The sequence below is a fragment of the Garra rufa genome, chromosome 23, assembly GCF_049309525.1.
Source record: "Garra rufa chromosome 23, GarRuf1.0, whole genome shotgun sequence".
Classification (NCBI taxonomy): Eukaryota; Metazoa; Chordata; class Actinopteri; order Cypriniformes; family Cyprinidae; genus Garra; species Garra rufa.
In genome coordinates, this window is record NC_133383.1 from 22,485,942 (window position 1) to 22,506,631 (window position 20,690).

General features: G+C 35.1%; 3 protein-coding genes across 3 annotated transcripts; 2 read left to right on the forward strand and 1 right to left on the reverse strand.

Moving 5' to 3' along the window:
* The first annotated feature begins 2,680 nt into the window (after positions 1 to 2,680).
* Positions 2,681 to 3,922, forward strand: LOC141298722 (P2Y purinoceptor 3). The gene has a single exon (XM_073829025.1). It carries the CDS (start codon positions 2,681 to 2,683, stop codon positions 3,920 to 3,922), a length of 1,242 nt encoding a protein of 413 aa, XP_073685126.1.
* Positions 3,923 to 7,116: 3,194 nt separating this feature from the next.
* On the forward strand, positions 7,117 to 15,981 carry LOC141299266 (P2R1A-PPP2R2A-interacting phosphatase regulator 1). The gene is made up of 9 exons (XM_073829622.1): positions 7,117 to 7,997; positions 8,122 to 8,206; positions 8,301 to 8,357; positions 8,534 to 8,580; positions 9,145 to 9,202; positions 9,290 to 9,357; positions 9,488 to 9,543; positions 11,344 to 11,428; positions 11,947 to 15,981. Exons 1-9 carry the CDS (start codon positions 7,912 to 7,914, stop codon positions 12,062 to 12,064), a joined length of 660 nt encoding a protein of 219 aa, XP_073685723.1. The 5' UTR covers positions 7,117 to 7,911; the 3' UTR covers positions 12,065 to 15,981.
* Positions 15,957 to 20,597, reverse strand: bacc1 (BPTF associated chromatin complex component 1). Its single transcript, XM_073829623.1, has 6 exons — positions 20,365 to 20,597; positions 20,192 to 20,286; positions 20,006 to 20,107; positions 18,588 to 18,817; positions 18,383 to 18,484; positions 15,957 to 16,606 (listed from the first exon to the last, which is right to left on the reverse strand). Exons 1-6 carry the CDS (start codon positions 20,383 to 20,385, stop codon positions 16,542 to 16,544), a joined length of 615 nt encoding a protein of 204 aa, XP_073685724.1. The 5' UTR covers positions 20,386 to 20,597; the 3' UTR covers positions 15,957 to 16,541.
* Positions 20,598 to 20,690: the final 93 nt, after the last annotated feature.

A 20,690-nucleotide genomic window follows, 5' to 3' on the forward strand; every position in this document is an offset into this window, starting at 1 on the left:
GGAAAAGGTATGCCATACAAAATCTGCATTAAAAGGTACTTAAGATCCATATGTGGTTTCTCGAATTGGTACTGTTAAACACCCTCTTGAAAGTATGTCAGATATCCCAGAAAATATATTTTTTTTTTTCAATTTCTTTTTAATGAAAAAAAATAAATAAAATAGTGCACATTTTTATACATTTGAATGAAGTGTTGGGCGTAACGCATTAAAAGTAATAAGAGTTACTTAATCAGATTACTTTTTTCAAGTAACTAGCAAATAGAGGGTTTGCGCTTTTGAAAATTGTGGCACTCTGCACCAAGACCGTGCTCAGCGATTTTCATGTTGATAGGACAAATGGTTGCATAGTATATTATATATTTAGAATGTATGTAAAACTGACATCTTACAGACGTCTGTTAGATGTTTCTACACAACAGATGCTTTCCAGATCAAGTGATCTTTAACAGACATCTTGCAGACGTATGTGTGCTATCTGGGTGGGTTTTTTCGAAATATGCGAAATACACGAATGTTTCGCACACGATCAAATCTGAGACATGCATTTTGTCTGACATGAGCCAAGGATTTCAACGACATAAGACACTCGAGCCTGCGACTGACGGTTTAGGAGTTAAGAGCGATTTTGTACTTTTATTTGCTGTTTCAGCTCGGTGAGGACGGGTCTAAGGTAAGGCGCTTATATCAGTCAACTATCGAGTGAGCGGCCTCTGTCGGCGTGCCATCACAATGACAAGAAGCTGAGAATGACCTGATTTTAATAAGGGGATATTACTTTTAAAGATTAAAAAAATACCTCTGGGTGGATTTTTATCATTGTACAGTGGTTGCGTACACAAACTGCCAACACACATTAATGTTCAAACAACATGGAAAACATGAGTTTTGCATCCGATGAACACTTTAAGTGGAGATTGCTGATCCTTGGCCATTCTAACAATAATAACCCAACAATAACCCTTAATAACTCAAAATGACCCAACAGGCTGAACCCAGAATTCGGATTTTTTTAAAAATAGTATTTTTTAGTGTATGGATTATGCACTTGTATTTTTGCCAGATGTGACAGTTTAAAGTTAAAACTCCTTAATTATGGATTTGTTTCACCTCACAAAGTGTTAATAATGGACTGGAGTCATATTGTAGATGTGCATGTTTTTATCAACCGTTTGGACACAGTCTGACGGCACCCATTCACTAATGCTACATTTTTCCAAATCTGTTTCAATAAAGAAACAAACTCAGATCTTGGAAGGCTTGAGTGTGAATACATTTCCAGCAAATCTTCACTTCTCAGTAAACTATTCCTCTAATGATAATGCAAAATTATTTCCAGAACAATACAAGTTAATGCAAACACATATTTGGTTTATTGTTAATGAATGACTACTTAAATGTTACAGATGAAGGTTAAGGGTGTACATAAGACAAAACTTGTTTTGCCCTGGTATGTTTTACATAATCAACCTGTCTATTTCCGTAAGGTTGCTGTACATAAATGTACTCAACTGCATGCAGCTCAGCTGACCAACCATTCATGCCCAGTGAACGCAGAGGGAGAGACAGAGAGCACAAAGACCAGAGAGAAAAGAAGAAAGCACAGAATTACTGTTTGAGAACTGATTAGTAAACTCTACCAGATCTGGATAGCAAACTAAGAAAGTAATTGGTAAACATAGACCGTAGTGCAGCAAAAAAAATAGCCAGCACTGAACGTTTTCGTCTTGACCTTTTACCAAATGCGTGAAGAAATGAATGCATTTTGGCTTACCTTTTTCCTTGACCTTTAAACAGGTAAGATATTTCATTTAGACCTACTTTCAATGTCTACGTGTATCAGAACAAACTTTGCTTTAATACTGTATGAAAAGAGAGAATTGCTTTAAATGAATAAGGATGACCTATAGGCGTTTTCAATCTCTTTTAGTTGACATTTTCTAACTTTTAATAATCAAATCATGGTGTTTATAATCGATATGCACAGTTTTCTGTTGAACTGCACGCTGGATTGGGTTTCCGTTCAGCATTTCTTGTCTGAATGAATGAGAAATTAATTATTTACTGGAACATACCTGCAAGGACACATGATATTGTAATACCAAAACCGCCTCTGTAGTACACAAGCATATTCATTAAGAAACAAACTCAAGCTTTTTATGAACCGTTGTCATTAACGCTCCATGCTCTGTAGGTACTAAGCATATAGATGAATGCATCAGCCATGTCTAGTCATAAATTAGCCATCTTAATGTACACGCTTCGCAGTGTTCATTGCAAACGGGGTCAGTCGGGTCAGGAAGTGGCGCGTGTTGATACCTCGTAATTTGTGTGAAGAAAACGTGCAACGCGAAAGATCTCCACCAATACACAAGACTCAACAAAATGGGGGATGGAAAGATGAATGAAGGGTTTACGGAATGCTTTGTTACTGATTGATGGGGTAATAGACCAGAAGAGGCCGATTCAGCACTATAGACAGATAAAGTTGAAGGGCTGAGTCATTGGTCAACCTGCAGTTTGCTTGGAAATAAGCTCAGATTTCATATGTAACGTTCCTCTGTTTTCTCCATCTTGGAAGCGATGTCCTGAAGGGTTAAGAATGTGGAGCTTCTAGAGCAAACTGAAGAGGTCTCGAGAAGACAGTGATGTGGCTCAGTGGTTACAAGGACAGCTGATCATGAAGACCACCACTTCGATCTCCAACGTATCACTGCAGCCAGATGTTTATAACCACAGCGCACTAAACAGCTGCAGTATCGACGAGTCTTACAAGTACATCATCTTGCCTCTATGCTACTCCTTGACCTTCTTGCTCAGCCTCGTCCTGAACTCCACCGTGCTCGTGCGGTCCTACCGATGCAAGAGCGGCCGTCAGTGGAACACCTCCTTGATCTACATGGTCAACCTGGCCTCTACAGATCTGATGTACAGCTTCTCACTGCCGTTCCTCGTGGCTAGCTACGTAATGCGTGACCATTGGGTTTTTGGCGACTTCATGTGCAGGCTAGTGCGCTTCTTATTCTACTTCAACCTGTACTGCAGCATCTTTTTCCTCACCTGTATATCCGTTCATCGCTACATGGGCATCTGTCATCCGATCAGAACCATCGCTTTGGAGAGCAAGCGGGCGGTCAGAGGCATCTGCGCAACTGTTTGGATCGTAGTGTTCATACTAACATGTCCAATTGTCCGGTTTGCCAAAACTGGAGATGTTTTGAGAAAAATCGGAACTGATTCTTCTTGGACGGAAAGTAGCACCGATGCTGGAAAAGTCAAAGTGGAGGTTTATAGGAACTGTTGGGATGACGCAATCGATACTGAGTTTTCTGAATACGTCCCTTATGGAATCGTTCTCCACCTTTTAGGATTCTTCTTCCCGTTTATCGTCATTGCATGGTGTTACTCGCAAGTGGTGCGGACTATCTTTCAGACGATTCACTCTCAGCCACAGGTGCACGAGGACGAAGGGGTCGAAGGGGTCAAAGACAGAACATCCGTGTCTATCTCCGGGTCTCAACATGCACCGTATCTCAACAGGCGTCGCAAGTCCATCAAAACGATCGTCACCATCACTATTCTGTTCGCACTGTGCTTCCTGCCTTTCCACATCACACGTACGCTCTTCCTCGTCCTCAAGGAAACAAAGGCCGCCGAGTGCCAAACCATGCGGATGGTTTCCATTTGCTACAAGATCACTCGGCCGCTGGCTTCCTGCAATTCCTGGCTCAATGCGCTTCTTTATTTCTTGACTGGAGAGAAAAGCTTAGCTTGCTGTAGATGGAGCAACGGCGGTCAGAACGCCCACCTGCTTTGGCCTTTGCAGATTCTTGGAGGACAGAAAGAGGCTGAGGATCAAGAGCAAGGGAATAAAGCAGAGGAGGCTCATGAAAGTGACTCGAAGTCTTCAGGAATTACATAGATGAGGTCGTTTCTGGGAGAGACCTATTTTAAATGCGATTACATATTATTTATTATTCAATGTTCAGTCATATTACTGAGCAATAACTGAGTATTGCTGCTGTATGTTTTATGCTAGTATGTGACCAAACTGTTATATACTCCCACCTCTTTTAAACAATGTTTTTTGTGTTTTGAAGGATAAAGTAAATGTTATTACAATGATAATTCACTCAAGTAAAAAAGCTGGTATTTCTTAAGGACAAAATAAGTTATTAATTGCTAACTGACTGGAAGTAAAGTACAGTCAACAGGCCAAAATAATATACAAAAGAAACAGGAAGCTGAAGTTACTAATTTACATCTTGTGACAATTAAACCGATTTGCTCACACTATTAGCAAGGCTAATGTGATCTGTATGCTGTTGAGATCCTTAAAGTCCATACTTTTGCAATTTAATAAAGATCCTGTAGTGAGTAAAAACTCTTTCTGATGTATCTCAAAAATTAAAGCACAAACTTTTCCAAATTCAGCTTTAAAATGCTTCATTTATGCTTGAATTGTAATTCCTAAGCCTTCACTAGTTCATAAGCAACCCCAGATATTTGTTTTTATGAATATTGTTCACACAGATAGAATACATTTTAGAAATAACTTTTGTTTAAATTTGTTTACCTTGTTAAACACACTCTTTCAGACTACCATTGTGATTATGTTTGAATATGCAAGAGTGTAAAATTCATAAAAATGTATGATAAAATAACTTTTCAAAACTTGTTTTTGTTAAATATGTTTACCTTAAATATATACATTTTCAGACTACGATTGTAGTAAATGGTTAATCTTAAATATGTAAGAGTGTAAAATTCATACAAATTCACTATGAAATTTTTATGATTTGTAGTACTAAGTTACGATTAATTGCGATTAATCGCATTCAAAATAAAAGTTTTTGTTTATATGTGTGTGTATTGTGTATATTTATTATGTAAATATAAAGACACACATATACAGTATATATTTTGAAAATATTTATATGTATTTACACATATATATTTATATTCATATAATTTATATTATATATACATATATTTAATATATAAACAACATATTGTTCTTAAAAAAATATACATGCATGTGTCTGTATTTGTTTATATGCATAATAAATATACACAATACACACATATATTATGTACACAAAAACTTTTATTTTGGATGCGATTAATTGTGATTAATCGATGCCCAGCGCTAATTATTTGTTGTAATGTAATTCACATTGACAGAATATACAATGAAGTTTGATTTGTTAAAATTTGTTAATGCTAGGGCTGTCAAACGATTAATCACATGCAAAATAAAAGTTTGTGTTACCTAATATATATGAGTGTACTGTGTATATTTATGTATACATAAATACACACAAATGCATGTATATATCTAGGAAAAATATGTTTTTATATATATATTATATTTATATACAAAATATTTCTACGTACATATAATAAAAAATATAAGTAAATATAAACATTAGTGCTGTCAAATGATTAATCGCATCCAAAATAAAAGTTTTTGTTTACATAATTTATGTGTGTGCTGTTAATATTTATATATGTGTATATATAAATATACATAAATTCATGTTTATATTTAAGAAAATTTTGTTATGTTTATATATTAAATATCTATATATCTATATATATATATATATATATATATATATATATATTATCAATTATATCAATATCAATGTATATATTTTCAAAATGCAAACAAAATATGCAAACAATAACTTTTATTTTGGATGCGATTAATCACTTGACAGCACTAGTTAATATATATATATATATATATATATATATATATATATATATATATATACTACCGTTCAAAATTTTAGGATCAGTAAGATTTTTAATGTTTTTTAAAGAAGTTATAAGTTATAAATTATGCTCAGCAAGGCTGTGTTCATTTGACCAAAAATACAGAACAAAATATAATGCTGTGAAATATTATCACGATGTAAAACAATGTTTTCTATATTAATATACATTTAAATTTAATTTATATCTGTAATTAAAGTTGAATTTTTCAGCATCATTACTCTAGTCTTCAGTGTCACATGATCCTTCAGAAATCATTCTAATATGCTGATTTATTGTACAGTTTTGCTGTTTAATATTTTTTTGGAACCTGTGATACTTTTTTCAGCATTCCTTGATCAATAAAAGGTAAAAAGAACAGCATTTATTTAAATAGAATAATTATAATTAAATAGAGTGGTTTTCTAACAACATACACTACTGTTCAAAAGTTTGGGGTGAGTACATTTGTATTCTTTCTCTTTTTTTGAAAGAAATTAATACTTTTATTTATTAAGGATGTGTTACATTAATAAAAAGTGATAGCATAGATTTACATTGTTAGAAAAGATTTATATTTTGAATAAATGCTGTTCTTTATAACTTCTTATTTATCAAAGAATCCTGAAAAAAAATATTTGGCAACTGTTTCCAGCATTGATAATTCTAATAATAAATCAGCATATTAGAATGATTTCTGATAGATCATGTGACATTTAAGACTTGAGTAACAGCTGATGAAAATTCAGCTTTGCATCACAGGGAAAACTAATAATTTAAAGTATATTAAAATAAAAACCATTATTTTATATTGTAATAACATTTTGCAATATGTTGTGTCAATAACAATATGTCAATAGCTGTATTTTTGATCAAACAAGTACATACAAGTATGTGTGTGTATTTACATATACATAAATAGTATACACAGTACACACACATTTTATGTACACAAACTTATTTTTTTTTACATATACTAGATTTCCAAACATCAAAACCTTCATTAAAATTTTATATACACATTTACCATAGTTTTTGTAGAGCATTACTGATGTATGATGTTTTAGTATGACTGTCATGTATCCCAATGTGACTCTTTTGGATTAATCCTCAGTGAAAATAACCTTAAATATTTGCCTTTTTGCTTTCATTAATCGTATTACGTTTTCTTTTAATCGGATTAATCTGAAAAGCAAACTCTATATGTCTTGCATTACGGCCGGAATAATTGGCCAACGAAAATGCAGTAAATAGTTGCACGCCACATATTCACTTCTCCTGAGCACAGTGCTTTATCTCTGTGTGCAATTCTCTGGTCTACCAGAACGAGGCGCTGTTGTACAAGGGGATGCACAATCTCTATTTGGTTGCGGGAAATATGTTTTATTTTCTAAATTAAGAAATGACCGAAAACTTTTAATGTATCCCGCGTTTCAGCCTGTATCCGCAGACACTTCCAGATAAGGATGCTTTCATCGACAGAGCCGGCGATCATGTGTTTGATCGGGATGGTGTTATGTCATTTTTCCGACTGCTTTACAAACTAGCAGGTAAACTTGAAAAAATAAGCCGTGGCAGAAAGCTTCACCTTTATCACGACATTTGACCGAAAAGACCCGAAAGCGTATTTTCTATCGAGTTTAATCCGTATTCATTCGCTTATGTGTTGTTTTTGCTTTTCGGTGTTTTATTCGCTCTGTTTGGATAACTTGGATTGGATTAAAAAGCCAAAGGACCTTGTCGAGTTGGTGGCTTTACATTGGAAACACTGCTGAATATACATAACTTGTGGTCTGACTACGAATAATCGCTTTGATGCACAGGAATAACTGTATTTGCTTCATGTTTACGCCGACGAAATCAACCTGAGGAGTTTATACTAAGTTTGTGTGCGATCCGATAAACCAGCTGTAGCGCCAGCTCACAGCTGTTCATTAAATTAGTGTATCAAACTCACATAGTTTCGTTTGAAAACTCAACAAAATGCGATAGACACGGGAAAGCAGTCCACTCAGGTACATTGGATCGGGTATTTTGGCGTGAGGCCTGCTGGTCGGGCTTTTGCCGGGTGAGATTTGGGGGTAAGGCCGCGTCAGGTCGCGTTCAGCCCGGCCGTGAGTGACGCGCAGTCCCGGTGCCAGAGGACGAGCTATGGAGAGGATGGAGGTGGACCAGTGCGCAGGCGCAGGAGGAGCCCTCCGAAGGTCGAACAGCGCCCCCATGATCACGAACGTCAGGTGAGAGAACTGCACCCACAGCTGAATGACCAGAGCCGAGTATTTATTACGTTTTGAATTCAGTAATACAGTACAAAATCATGTAGATAAATAATTTAATTCTTTAAAATTCCCAACTGTTTAGTGACGGGACGACAGTATTCAGCTCAACTAGTTCGGCTCGGTATCGTCGGAGCAGCGTTTCTGTAAACCCGAGCTGTCCCTCTCGGGTGAGTGTTTAGATGGTCTGCAAATATCAGTTTTGGGTATTTAGTTTGCCAAAGGAAAAATATAAAACGATGTAAAACAACCTTTGTGTTGCAGACCCTCCCTATGTCTCCATTCTCCCTGTCCTGTGAGAGATCCGAACACAAGAGGCAGGTGAGAACCGAGGAATCGACTCTCCGATGCTTTTACAATAGCGAAGGAGTTCACCTGTTGCTTACTTTTCAAATCAATTGTAGTTTTGTAAAGAGATTCATTGGTAGACGGTTTATATTGGTGTTTAAGAAACATTACATCAAGTGATGTCTTATTGTACAATGTTTTTCTTTCAGATTGAGAATATGGAGCTCACTTTGAGAGGGAGTTTACAGAGACTAAGGTAACTGAACACAAAATTGTGTATAAATGAAAGTTATGTTACCAAAATAGAGTTTTCAATTCACAAGCTGTCATTAGTCGACCATACTGAACGTAAACAATGCCACTGAACTAAAATGATAAATTATGATAAATGAAAAACATTTGGAGTACTATAGACTGCCAGAAGTTATAACATATCAAGAAGAAGAGTTTAAAAAACTGGCGTTTGTGGTTGCCAAACCTTAATTAGGATTTCCAGGGCAAGAATCTTAACAAGAACAAGTGTTTGTTCTTATTACCGCTCAGGTAGGTTAAATATTAGGATAATATCTAAATTAATACTAATACCTTTAGTTTGTCCAAATATTGCACCCTTTCCTGCTTACTAAGTCCTTCTGTGGTTTAGACATAAATTAGCAGAACAACACATTCAGTAGTACATTAACCGTGCAATCCATGCTGTTGTTTACATCCGAGTATCGCCAGTATGGCTGTGCATCAGGGTAACTGACCAAATCGTAACTTATTTAAATATAATAACCATACCAATTTTACTTTGTTTTTTTTTTTACTTTCATTTAAGTGCCTCACCTGCTGTTCCCTTCCCTCCTGCGAGTCATTGGCATGACCATCTGTCTCCAGTGAGTATTTCAGTCTCTTCTGGTTTTAGTTCATAAGTTTCAATTCATTGTCGTTCTTATATACCTTACACTATACGTCCAACGCAGGGATTCCATTCCCAGGACAGCGGTGTCACTCCTAATTCCTCACCCAGTCCAACTCGAAGGTTTCGAGGGTAAGTTTATGAATAATACTACAGTATTAGAATATATAGCCTTCAAATGTCACTAGCAGGAATTTGGTGTCATGTTTAGTTGTTTCAGAATACAAGAGATTGTTTCTGAACAAAGCTTTTGATTGAACAGGGGATATGTGAGCTCTGGAGTGAGATGGCCATCAGTTGCTCCCTTGAAAAGGAAAGGTAATGATGTACAACCTGTTTTTTTCTTCTAAATGCATTTGCAAAATCCATTTGTGAATCCTGTTGAATACAATGAAAGAATTAGTATTACTAGCACTTTTTAATATTTTATTAGTAGTATCTTTTTTGTACGCTACCAGTTAAAAGTTTTTGAAGTGTAAGATTAAAGGAGTAGTTCACTTTCAGAACAAAAATTGACAGATAATGTACTCAACTCCTTGTCTTCCAAAATGTTCATGTCTTTTTTTCTTCAGTCGTAAGGAAATTATGTTTTTTGAGGAAAACATTTCAGGATTTCTCTCCATATAATGGACTTCTATGGTGCCCCCGAGTTAACTACCAACTTCCAATGTGCAGCTTCAAATGGCTCTAAACGATCCCAGACGAGGAAAGAAGGGTCTTACCTAGCAAAACGATTGGTTATTGGTTATGTAAAAATACAATTTATATACTTTTTAACCTCAAACGCTCATCTTGTCTAGCTCTGTGTGTACTCTGTGTAGAGATTAAAAAGTATATAAATTGTAAATGTTTTTAGAAAATAACCGATCGTTTCGCTAGATAAGACCTTTCTTCCTCGGCTGGGATCATTTAGAGCCCTTTAAAGCTGCATTTAAACTGCATTTTGGAAGTTCAAACTCTGGGGCACCATAGAAGTCCATTATATGAAGAGAAATCCTGAAATGTTTTCCTCAAAAAACATGATTTCCTTTCGACTGAAGAAAAAAAGACATGAACAACTTGGATGACAAGGGGGTGAGTACATTATCTGTAAATTTTTGTTCTGAAAGTGAACTACTCCTCTAAATCCATAGCCTAGAAATCTAGACGCACCCTAGCGGCAGCAAAAATTATTTTGCAGCCAGGTGGGTCTAGACACTCTCAATAGACCTTCTAGCTGCAAAAACCCAAATTGGGTCAGGCCAATCACAACGCGTATAGAGTAGGCGGGGCGGGCTTAACTTATGACGACAGAGTTGCGACGGCTGCCACTTGAAAAACAAAGAATGGCGGCTGCAGCTGTCGAACAGCGGTCTTTCGAATCGGCTTTGGCCGCGACTCTGGAGGACTTGGAGTTAAGTTTTTCTTTAAGAAACGAGCAAAGAACGGCACTTAAGTCATTTTTAAAAAAGGAAGATGTGTTTGGAGTTTTGCCGACTGGATACGGAAAAAGCTTAATATACCAATTACTACGTCACCTTCTTCGTTGCTCTGATTGGTTGAAGCGCTATCCTATTGCGTGCATAGGGATTTTGAGAGACAACCGTTTATCCCGCCCCTCGGAGTAAGCCGCGTCTATGGAGAGTTTCCAGACTAAACATCTTGATGTAAGTCTGGCTCGCCAGGCTACTAAATCCAGGCTTGGTGAGCAGAAGAGACTTAAAAAAAAAAAACCTTGAAAACCTTACTGTTCAAAAACTTTTGACTGGTAGTGTATGTAGTAAAGATTTAGTAAGCTAGTAAGATTTTTTGATCATGTTTTTTTATTATTGTTATTTTTTTTTTGTACTTACATTGGTCAATTTAATGCATTTTTGCTGAATAAAATCATAATTTGATATTATAATGATATTTTGTTTGCTTATACATATTTTGTCTATATTCTTTTGTTATTTTTGGCATTTTAAGTACTATTTTTGATATTCACATTTCAGTACACAGTAACATTTCTTGGTTAATGTCAAGTGACACATGGCAATAATACTCAAGTTCAAAAAGTATCATTCAGTTGCAGTATTAAAATTCCCAGCTTTTGTTGTCTCAATACATTGTCTTTTTCCCCCCATCTTCTCCACACAGGTGGAGTGGAATCGGACGGTCCACCTAAAAAGCTCTTTGTTGCTGGAGTCACAGATCCTGCTCACATAACCAGTTACACAGTCAGGTGAGCCATATAATGATTCTTAAAGGGTTAGTTCACCCAAAAATTCTGTCATTAATTACTCATGTTGTTCCAAACCTGCAACACAACTTAAACATTTTATGGCCCAGAAAGGTAGTAAGGACATAGATAAAATGTCCATGTGACATCAGTGGTTCAACCGTAATATTATATAGCTAGGAGAATACTTTTTGTGCACAAAGAAAACAAAAATAACTTTATTCATCAATTTCTGTCACATGGACATTTTAATGACATCCTTACTACCTTTCTAGGCCTTGAACATGATAGTTGCGTTGCTGTCAATGCAGGGTCAGAAAGCTCTCGGATTTCATCAAAAATATCTAAATTTGTGTTCTGAGGATGAACAAAGGTCTTGCAGGTTTGGAACAACATGAGGGAGAGTAATTATTGACAGATTTGTCATTTTTGAGTAAACTAGCACTTTAAATAAAATGGACAGAATGTCATGCTTCAATATAGGATCTCCTTCAGCACTTAATGAATCTCTTCACACACAGTGTTTCCCAGTCAGTGGACTCTTCCTCTGGGACTGCTCCTGTCGGTTCAAGCACCCAGGCCACCCCGCTGTCCCTCTCCCCTCCTCCCCCCTTCACCTCTCACCACCCCAGCATCTAAACCCCCAGTATTCGTCCACATCATCACCTTGTACTGCTCTGGACTCAAGGTGTTGTAAAATGAAGACCAAAACTTTCGACCTAAACTCGGTTCTGTCCCTTTTTGCTTTTAATTTGGTGCTTTCAATAGAGTATTTCAGCTCAATCACTTCTGAAGGAAATTTGTCCGAGTTGTGACTTTGATTTCAGATGAAATCAAGATGCAATATAAAGAAGACAAAATCTTCTGGATGTATCTGACACGACAACATGGATGCTGCAGGCTATCTTGTAATTTGTGAATAATTATGGAACTTCGGTGCCTACAGAATAGGTTGTATATATGAACTAGTATCTGCAATAATGTATTGCAATGAAAGTATTCAGGTTGTTGAAACCTGGTGAATACTGACACAAAGGAAGATCCAAAACGCTTTTGTGTTTTGGTTCATCTTCAGCTTCCAATTAACTGGGTCCAACAGTCTGGTAACTCGTCCAGAATGCTCAGAAGAAAAAAAAGACTAAGGATAGAGAGTATTAAAATCAGTTGACCATAGACGTCAACTTTTTGTATAAATGTGTATAAATATGTGAATAATCAAATATTATTTTGGTAGGTATTAATGCTATGTTTCTCTTGCGTTTATCCGAGGGGTCTGATGTCTGTAAATATGTTAATTTTTCCATTTAGCTTTTAGCTTGGACTGAACTTTTTGCGTTTGAAAAATATTTGGAAATGATACCAGCACATTCAGCCAACTCCCACTTTTTGATTCGCTTATCGCTGACTTAAAGGAACAGTACACCCAAACATTTTCATTTGCTGACATTTTACTCATCCACAGGTCATCCAAAATGTGTGGTTCGTTTTTTCATCAAAACAGATTTGGAGAATTTTACATCACTTACATCACTTGCTCACCAATGGATCCTCTGCAGTGAATGGGTGCCGTCAGAATGAGAGTCCACACAGCTGATAAAGACATCACAGTATCCAAAAGTGATGGTTAAAAAAGTTCAAATGCCTAAAATTATGGATTTGGTTCTTACAAACACACAGCTTTTTGCTTCAGAAGATGTTTATTGATGGACTGGAGTTGTGTGGATTACTTTTGGATTATTGTGATGTTTTTTTCAGCTGTTTGGACTCTCATTCTGACGGCACCCATTCACTACAGAGGATCCGTTGGTGAGCAAGTCATGTAATGCTACATTTCTCCAAATCTTGTTAAAACGTTCTGACCTAAAATTGAAATCTTGATTGATTGAACATTTTACCTCGATTAATGAATAAGGATTTAACAATATTATCAATATCGTGGTATTGCAATATCAAAACGTTCTCGATGTTATCGTGGTCACATGACAATATAAAAAGATAGTTCTTCTGGGCAAAAATGTAGTTTTTTTTTTTTTTTAAATATATTTAAACTTCTTATTTTAACAAAGTTGTGTTTTGGGCAGTTATGCTTTGGCACAGTATCTGTCAAACTAACTAAAACCAAAAACGGAATATGGCTCAATCCCTTCATTAATTCACTTTCACTGCACGTTTTAAAGCGAAGTGCGCACTTTGTTCAGGCGATCAGCTCAGAATCCGCTGTTTTCCGCACCTCAGAATGTCTCTGTTCACAGTGAATAAATGCAGTCAACTTGTTTATTGCATGTGCTTTGAGTTTAGCATGGGTTTGTAAATGCAACGGCCACCAGTTATGCTCTATTTTCACTGCAGATAATTACAGCATTTCACTAGATTTTTAGTAAGACAAATTTTTGTAAGCCTGTTTTCACCGAAGCTGGAGTTTTCCTTCAAAATAAAAGCCCTACTGCCGTTTCCATCAAAATAAAAGCTAAATAAAAGTGCAGTAAAAATTGCTGATTTGTTGAGCAGTTTAAATAGGTAACGTTACTGCAGTCCAAATCCAAAATATCTCTTTCAAGTGTAAAAATTAGGAAAGAAGTATTCAATCTCCCTTCTGTAGTGTAAAGCAAAAATAATACACCTATATATGAAATATTCATTTTCATTTATTTTGCAGTCCAATTGTTTTACAATATATGACTATTACGGTCTTTGTTGTTGTTGATATTATTAATATATTCTAATTTGTTTGGCTTTCTAAAACACCAGTGTGAATGTAAATTAGACTGAGACAGTATACCACAAATAAAAAGGTTCAAGTCCCATTTAAAGTTCACTTTTTTCAGATATAGGTTTTCTTAGTTAAGAACATGGGTTAATTTTAAACTCTCAAAGTGCATTAGATAAATAAAAAAGTCAAGGTAAATTATTCTATTTATTTATTTTTGCCCTCATAGTTATAGATGTGAATCTGCCATTCACACAGAACACATACGTGCATCTAAAACATGAGACGGAGCCAACCCTAGGCCTGAGGGTCAGTAAATTACCAGCAAATGTAATTTTTCTGGGTGAACTATTTCTTTAAAACAAGTACTGTAATGACTAGACGTCTCACTTCATGTCAACAAAGCACTTTTAGCGGAGAGTCTACATTGAAAACTGACCTAGAGCCTTAGAATGTATCCCGTCTAAGGCTAAATGCCACAGTGTGAAAATCATTGGTTTTTCCCTTCTAATGAAACCCTAAAAAAAAGAATTGTGTTGTAAATTATGTATAAAGAGCGAGGACTTAAGATACTTGCAAGGGGTGAGCTGTTGCATTAAAAACACGATAAACCGTTTTTACAATCGTGGTTTCAGCTGATATCATACTCTTCCTCTTGTACTATTTGCACAGTGTTAGATATCAATGTTGCTGTTACATGAGTGGGATCATATTTACTTTTATTGTAATGGATCTTGTTTTTATGTATGTTGTATTTGTTTGAATCCTTTCACTTGGGAAATACGTTCAGATCTTTTAAGTGTAAAAGCAGCAGTTCTGAATTGTGGCTTTAATTCTGGATGGATTTTATTAAGCTTGTTGAAATTGTATTATCCAAAAAGTGACATGCTGCAGTTAATTGAACTGGAAGCCCTTTTAAAGTAAAGTAAATTTACCACGATACTTCACAGCATTATGTTGATTGTGGCGCATGTTACATTGTTATTTATGAATGTGTAAAGGCTCTGGTTGCAGTATGTACTTCAGTGTCAGTGTATTCTTGATTCCCAAAGTCTTTATTGTGTCGACGCCGGCAGCTTGTCGGTCTCTAAAATTGCACATCAGACATTTGAAGCCGTTCCTCTGTTTCCATATTCATATATCAGTAGGAACACAGCTCGTTTTTTAATATAATTGCCTTTTATTTTTACTCTTTTAGTTATGATGCCTTATCGGTTCTAAGTCTTGAAGTTTAATTCCAAAGTTACTTGCACTGTCATTTGCAATTTTTTCCAGTCGTGGGGGTCCTTGAGATTTCAAACATTGATAGCAATGTTCATGGGTCTTTGAATGATTTTTGATTTTGATTAAAAATGTGCAATATGCATTAAAGTTGCTGGAATTATGTGGTCAAGTATCAATACAGAATCAGTTCTCAAGAGCCTGAACGCAAGACTTGACAGCTGTTTGTTCTGAATCATTTGTGTAATCTAGAATAAATACCATGTGATTTATTTTCAGGTTCGCCATACACTTGCTATGACAGGATCTGTTGTATCCATGTGTCAGAGACTGAAATGATTGAGTGGTGTTGTGAAGAAAAACTAAAATGCATTGTGAACGCACGCAAAACATTGTAAAGAAATGCCAAAGCCGATAGATTTTGCCTATCAGTTGTTCAAGTTGTAAATATATTCTGGAAGCCAGAAGAATTAAGCGAAAGATGGATATTTTTTGACATATTGGTATTCCCTCTCAGTCGCCCAACATGAATGTCCAATTATCAGAGAAGAAATATCATGTACCATATAATGTATATTATACCATATATTCTTATGAAAAAGATCATAATAAAAACTCATTTTATTGATTTGTATGCTGTCTTTTCATGCGTTCATAGAAAATTTAAGGCGGTATGTCTTATGCGGTTGAAATGACCTGTTTAATTCTGTAATGGTATAAAATAATATATATACATACAATAGAAGCTGCATCTAACATACAGTGGCAGTGAAAGAAAACAGTAATTTTTCTGACTATTTTTGATATTGTGCTGCCACGTTTTTCATTACAAGCAGCATCTCACTTCACTTCACAAAGCTTTACTTCAGGCCAAAGGGCCTAATAATAAAAAATAAAAAAGTATTTTTACAAGTGGTTTGACCCCTGCTTCACTGTCCTGAATACCCTTCTCAGCTGTGGGCGGATCAGATCACACAACATAAACCCTGAAAAACATTATTCCATTTTTGCTGAATAATAAGAGCTAGTTATTTTACTTCATCCTCACTAACATGCCGTTGAACCCACAGTTGAAAAGGTGTAACAGGTGTACAGCAAGGATCAAACTGAAGAATCTTTACATGTGCTGCCCTTGATCACCTTTGCCCCCCGTTGCACCTGAATATCATTTTGACCGATAGGTGAAGATCAGCGGGACAGCAGAGGCAGATCACTGGAGTTCATTATAAGACTGGAGTCTAGATTCAAGCTCTCTGCAAGAAAACAGAAAAGAAAATGTAACAAACACTCTTTTACATGCAGTTTCAAAGAATGGAATGAAAGTTTCTGCAAGTTTTATGAAGGTAAATTTAAGACTTTTAAGACCAACAGATGAAAATATATTGAAGGGAACAATACGTCAACATGTTCTCTAAATGTAAATGTCTTGGGAGCAGACAATGAGCATTTATCTGCAACCGTTTCATAATATACACTGCTGTTCAAAAGTTTGAGATTAGTATGATTTTGGGATTAGTATGGTCTTTTCTCCTTATCAAGGTTGCATTTATTTGATTAAAAATACAGCAAAAAAATTATATTATGAAATATTATTGCAATTTAAAATAGTGGTTGTCTATTTTAGTATACTTTAAAATAGAATTAATTCTTGTGATGCAAATTTGAATTTTCAGTATCATTACTCCAGTTTTCAGTGTCACATGATCCTTCAGAAATCCTTCTAATATGTTGATTTTTTTATCAATGTTGAAAACAGTGCTGCTTAATATGTTTTTGGAACCTGTGATACATTTGTCAACATTCTTTGATGAATAAAATGTTAAAAAGAACAGCATTTATTTAAATTTAATGTTTGGGGTCAGTATTTTTTCTCTCTCTTTCTTTCTTTGAAAGAAATTAATACTATTCAGTAAAGATAAGTTAAATTATATAAAAAGTGATAGCAAAGGCTTTTATTGTTAAAAAAATATATATTGTCAGAATATGTTTTGAAAAATGCTGTTCTTTTTTTACTTTTTATTCATAAAAAAAACCTGGAAAGAAAAAAAAAATCACAGCTTCCAAAAAAATATTAAGCAGCACAACTATTTCCAACACTAATAATAAATCAGCATATTAGAATGATTTCTGTAAGATCATGTGACACTTAAGACAGGAGTAACGGCTGATGAGAATTCAGCTCTGCATCACAGGAATAAGTTATATTTTAAAGTATATTAAAATAGAAAACCACTATTTAAATTGCAATAACAATCACAATATTGCTTTTTTGTATTTATAAATCAATAAATAAATGGAACTGTGATGAGCATAATTTAATTTCTTCAAAAAAACATTAAAACATAGAAAGATTCTTAAATCAAAATACATTGAAAAGCAATATCAGGAATAGATAAATAGGAAGTTTCCTTTTCTGTGAGTTTACGATTAAAACAAGAAAAAACATCTGCTAGTGGGTTCAGACAAAACTTAATTTAAAGGAAAAACATTTTCAGACTCCACTGACAGATATCTGTTCTTGTTTTAAGCTTAAATTTACTTTATTTTGTTGAATTATTTTAGAAAACAAAACTTAAACTATCTTCGTTTTTGCATGTCAAGTCAATGTGTCTTTGAGGATTTTTAGATATTTGCATTGAAAAACAATAAGACCTTTTAACGCAAAATTAAGACTTTTTAAAGGGTTAGTTCAACCAAAAATGCTAATTCTGTCATTAATTACTCACGTTCATGTCGTTCCAAACCCGTAAGACCTTCATTCATCTTAAGAACACAAATTATGACATGTTTTATGAAATCCGAAAGCTTTCTGACCCTGCGTAGACAGCAACACAACTGACGCATTCAAGGCCCAGAAAGGTAGTAAGGACATCGTTAAAATAGTCCATTAAATGATTTTTGTGAAAGCTCTTGGATTTCATCAAAAATATCTTAATTTGTGTTCCAAAGATGAACGAAGGTCTTTTTCAAATGACATGAGGGTGAATGACAGAATCACAATCCCTCAATGCATTTCAAATGTGACTCACCTTGGTCAAAGTTTGGTTTTTTAGTGGAACTCTCTCCAAGCCCTTCAATATCCACCAGATCACTGTTCACATCAGAGTCGTTTAGAGCGCTCAGAGTTACATCTGAAAATAGACAGCCAAATTGTATAAGTAGACTGACACAAATATAACCACACTGCTTGTATTTAGTTTCATTTTGTATCCGTTTTCATTAAAACTGAGTCACCTGATGGTTTCGGGTTCTTTATTGCTGGTTGTAAAGACGAAGAACTCTGCAATCCAGTCGTCACAACAACCTGTGAGGTCGGCACAGCGATAACAGTGGGGGCGACTGATGCAGGAGGCGGCTGTAGCGTCACTGTGGTTTTCTTCATCGTTTTTTTAGGCGACTCTGCAGTGAGAGGTACCCTGCTGTCCTCATACAGCTTTCTTTTCACTGTGGTCTTTATCTGGGCACTACAAGATGAAGAGGAAAAGGTGATTTGCTAATTTAGTTAGAGCACAAAATATTTATATATATGGGTCAAAGACGAGATGCTCAATCCCCAAAATGATTCACCAATCAAAAGTTTTTGAACAGTAAGATTTCTTTATGTTTTTTCAAGTCTTTTCTGCTTACCAAGCCTGCATTTATTTGATCCGAAGTACAGCTAAAACAGTACAATTTTGAAATGTTTTTACTATTTAAAATAACTGATTTGAATATATTTTAAACTGTAATTTATTCCAGTGATTTCAAAGCTGAATTTTAAGTATCATTACTCCGGTCTTCAGTGTCACATGATCCTTCAGAAATCATTCTAATATGCTGATGCTGCTCAAAAACATTTATTATTATTTGAAAACAGCTGAGTAGACTTTTTCCAGGTTTCTTGATGAATAGAAAGTTCAGAAGAACAGCATTTATCTGAAATGGAAATCTTTTGTAACAGTATAAATGTCTTGATTATCATTTTTTTTTATTATTTAAAGGCTCCTTGCTAAATAAAAGTATTCATTTCTATAATAAAGTATTAATTATACTGAGCTTTTGAATGCTATAGTGTATAATTTTACAAAAGCTAAATATTTATAATAACAATAAATGTTTCTTGAACTGAAGTAATGATGCTGAAAATGTAGCTTTGATCACAGGAATAAATAAAACATATTCAAATAGAAAACAGTTATTTTAAATAGTAAAAACATTTCAAAATGTTACAGTCATGCTGTATTTTGGATCAAATAAATGCAGGCTTGGTGAGCAAAAGAGACTTATCAAAAAACATTTAAAATCTTACTGTTCAAAAACTTTTGACTGGTAGTGTAATATTACAGAATTTTGATATTTTATTTTAATTTGGGAAAAAATGACTCCAAGCTTTTGAACGGTATATACACAAAAGCAACTTATTTCAGATAAATGCTGATCTTTGGAACTTTCTATTTATCAAAGAATCAAAAAAAATTGACTCAACTGTTTTAAATATTGATCATAATAATAATTTGTTATCAAATAAATGCAGGCTTTGTAAGCAGAAGAGACTTCTCTAAAAAACACTAGAAATCTTACTGTTCAAAAACTTTTGACTGTAATATTACAGAATTTCGAAATTTTATTTTAATTTGGGGAGAAATAGCTGACAGTTTCACATAAACACTTACACTGTTCGCTCTTTTATGACTGAGCTGATGCTGTTCAAATCTTCACCGAAGCGGCGAACTGCAGAACGCAGCATCTCAATCTCTGTGTCGGTCCATTTGGCTCTAAAAGAAGATAAAGAGTCAAACTATTGACTATACTTAAACTACAACGGTACATATGAAATGCATTCATAAAGCACATCTCACCCTGCAGGAGAAGAGTCTGCAACTGGATGCAGCTGCATGGTCAGTTCCCCCAGTTTAGAGAACGCAGCGCCTGCAGCCGAGAAGATCTCGCCCACCTGATTGACATTTATATGTGCTTTTGATTCATCAGTTACTTAAGAATATTTATAATGCAAATCAATGCAAATGCTTACCTTTGTGGAAGCTGAAGTCATGCTGGAGTGATGAGATGAAATAAAAAGAGCTGACACAAATACAAAAACAATCCAGTCGAGTCTCAAGTCAGCTGCGCTGAATAGCTAACCCTATCAAACCGGTTTAAAATGACTGTTGCAGTCATTCAGTGATTTATAATATCTTTATCTTTATTATATATCGAATACTAACTCTATAATCTGCAAGAACGGAACATAATAGTTCGAACTAAAAAATCCCAGAGTACAATGCGCTTCGAAAACGAGGCGTGTAATTGGTCAGCGCATAGCCAATCCAAAGCTAGCACACGATCTGCGCAACATCC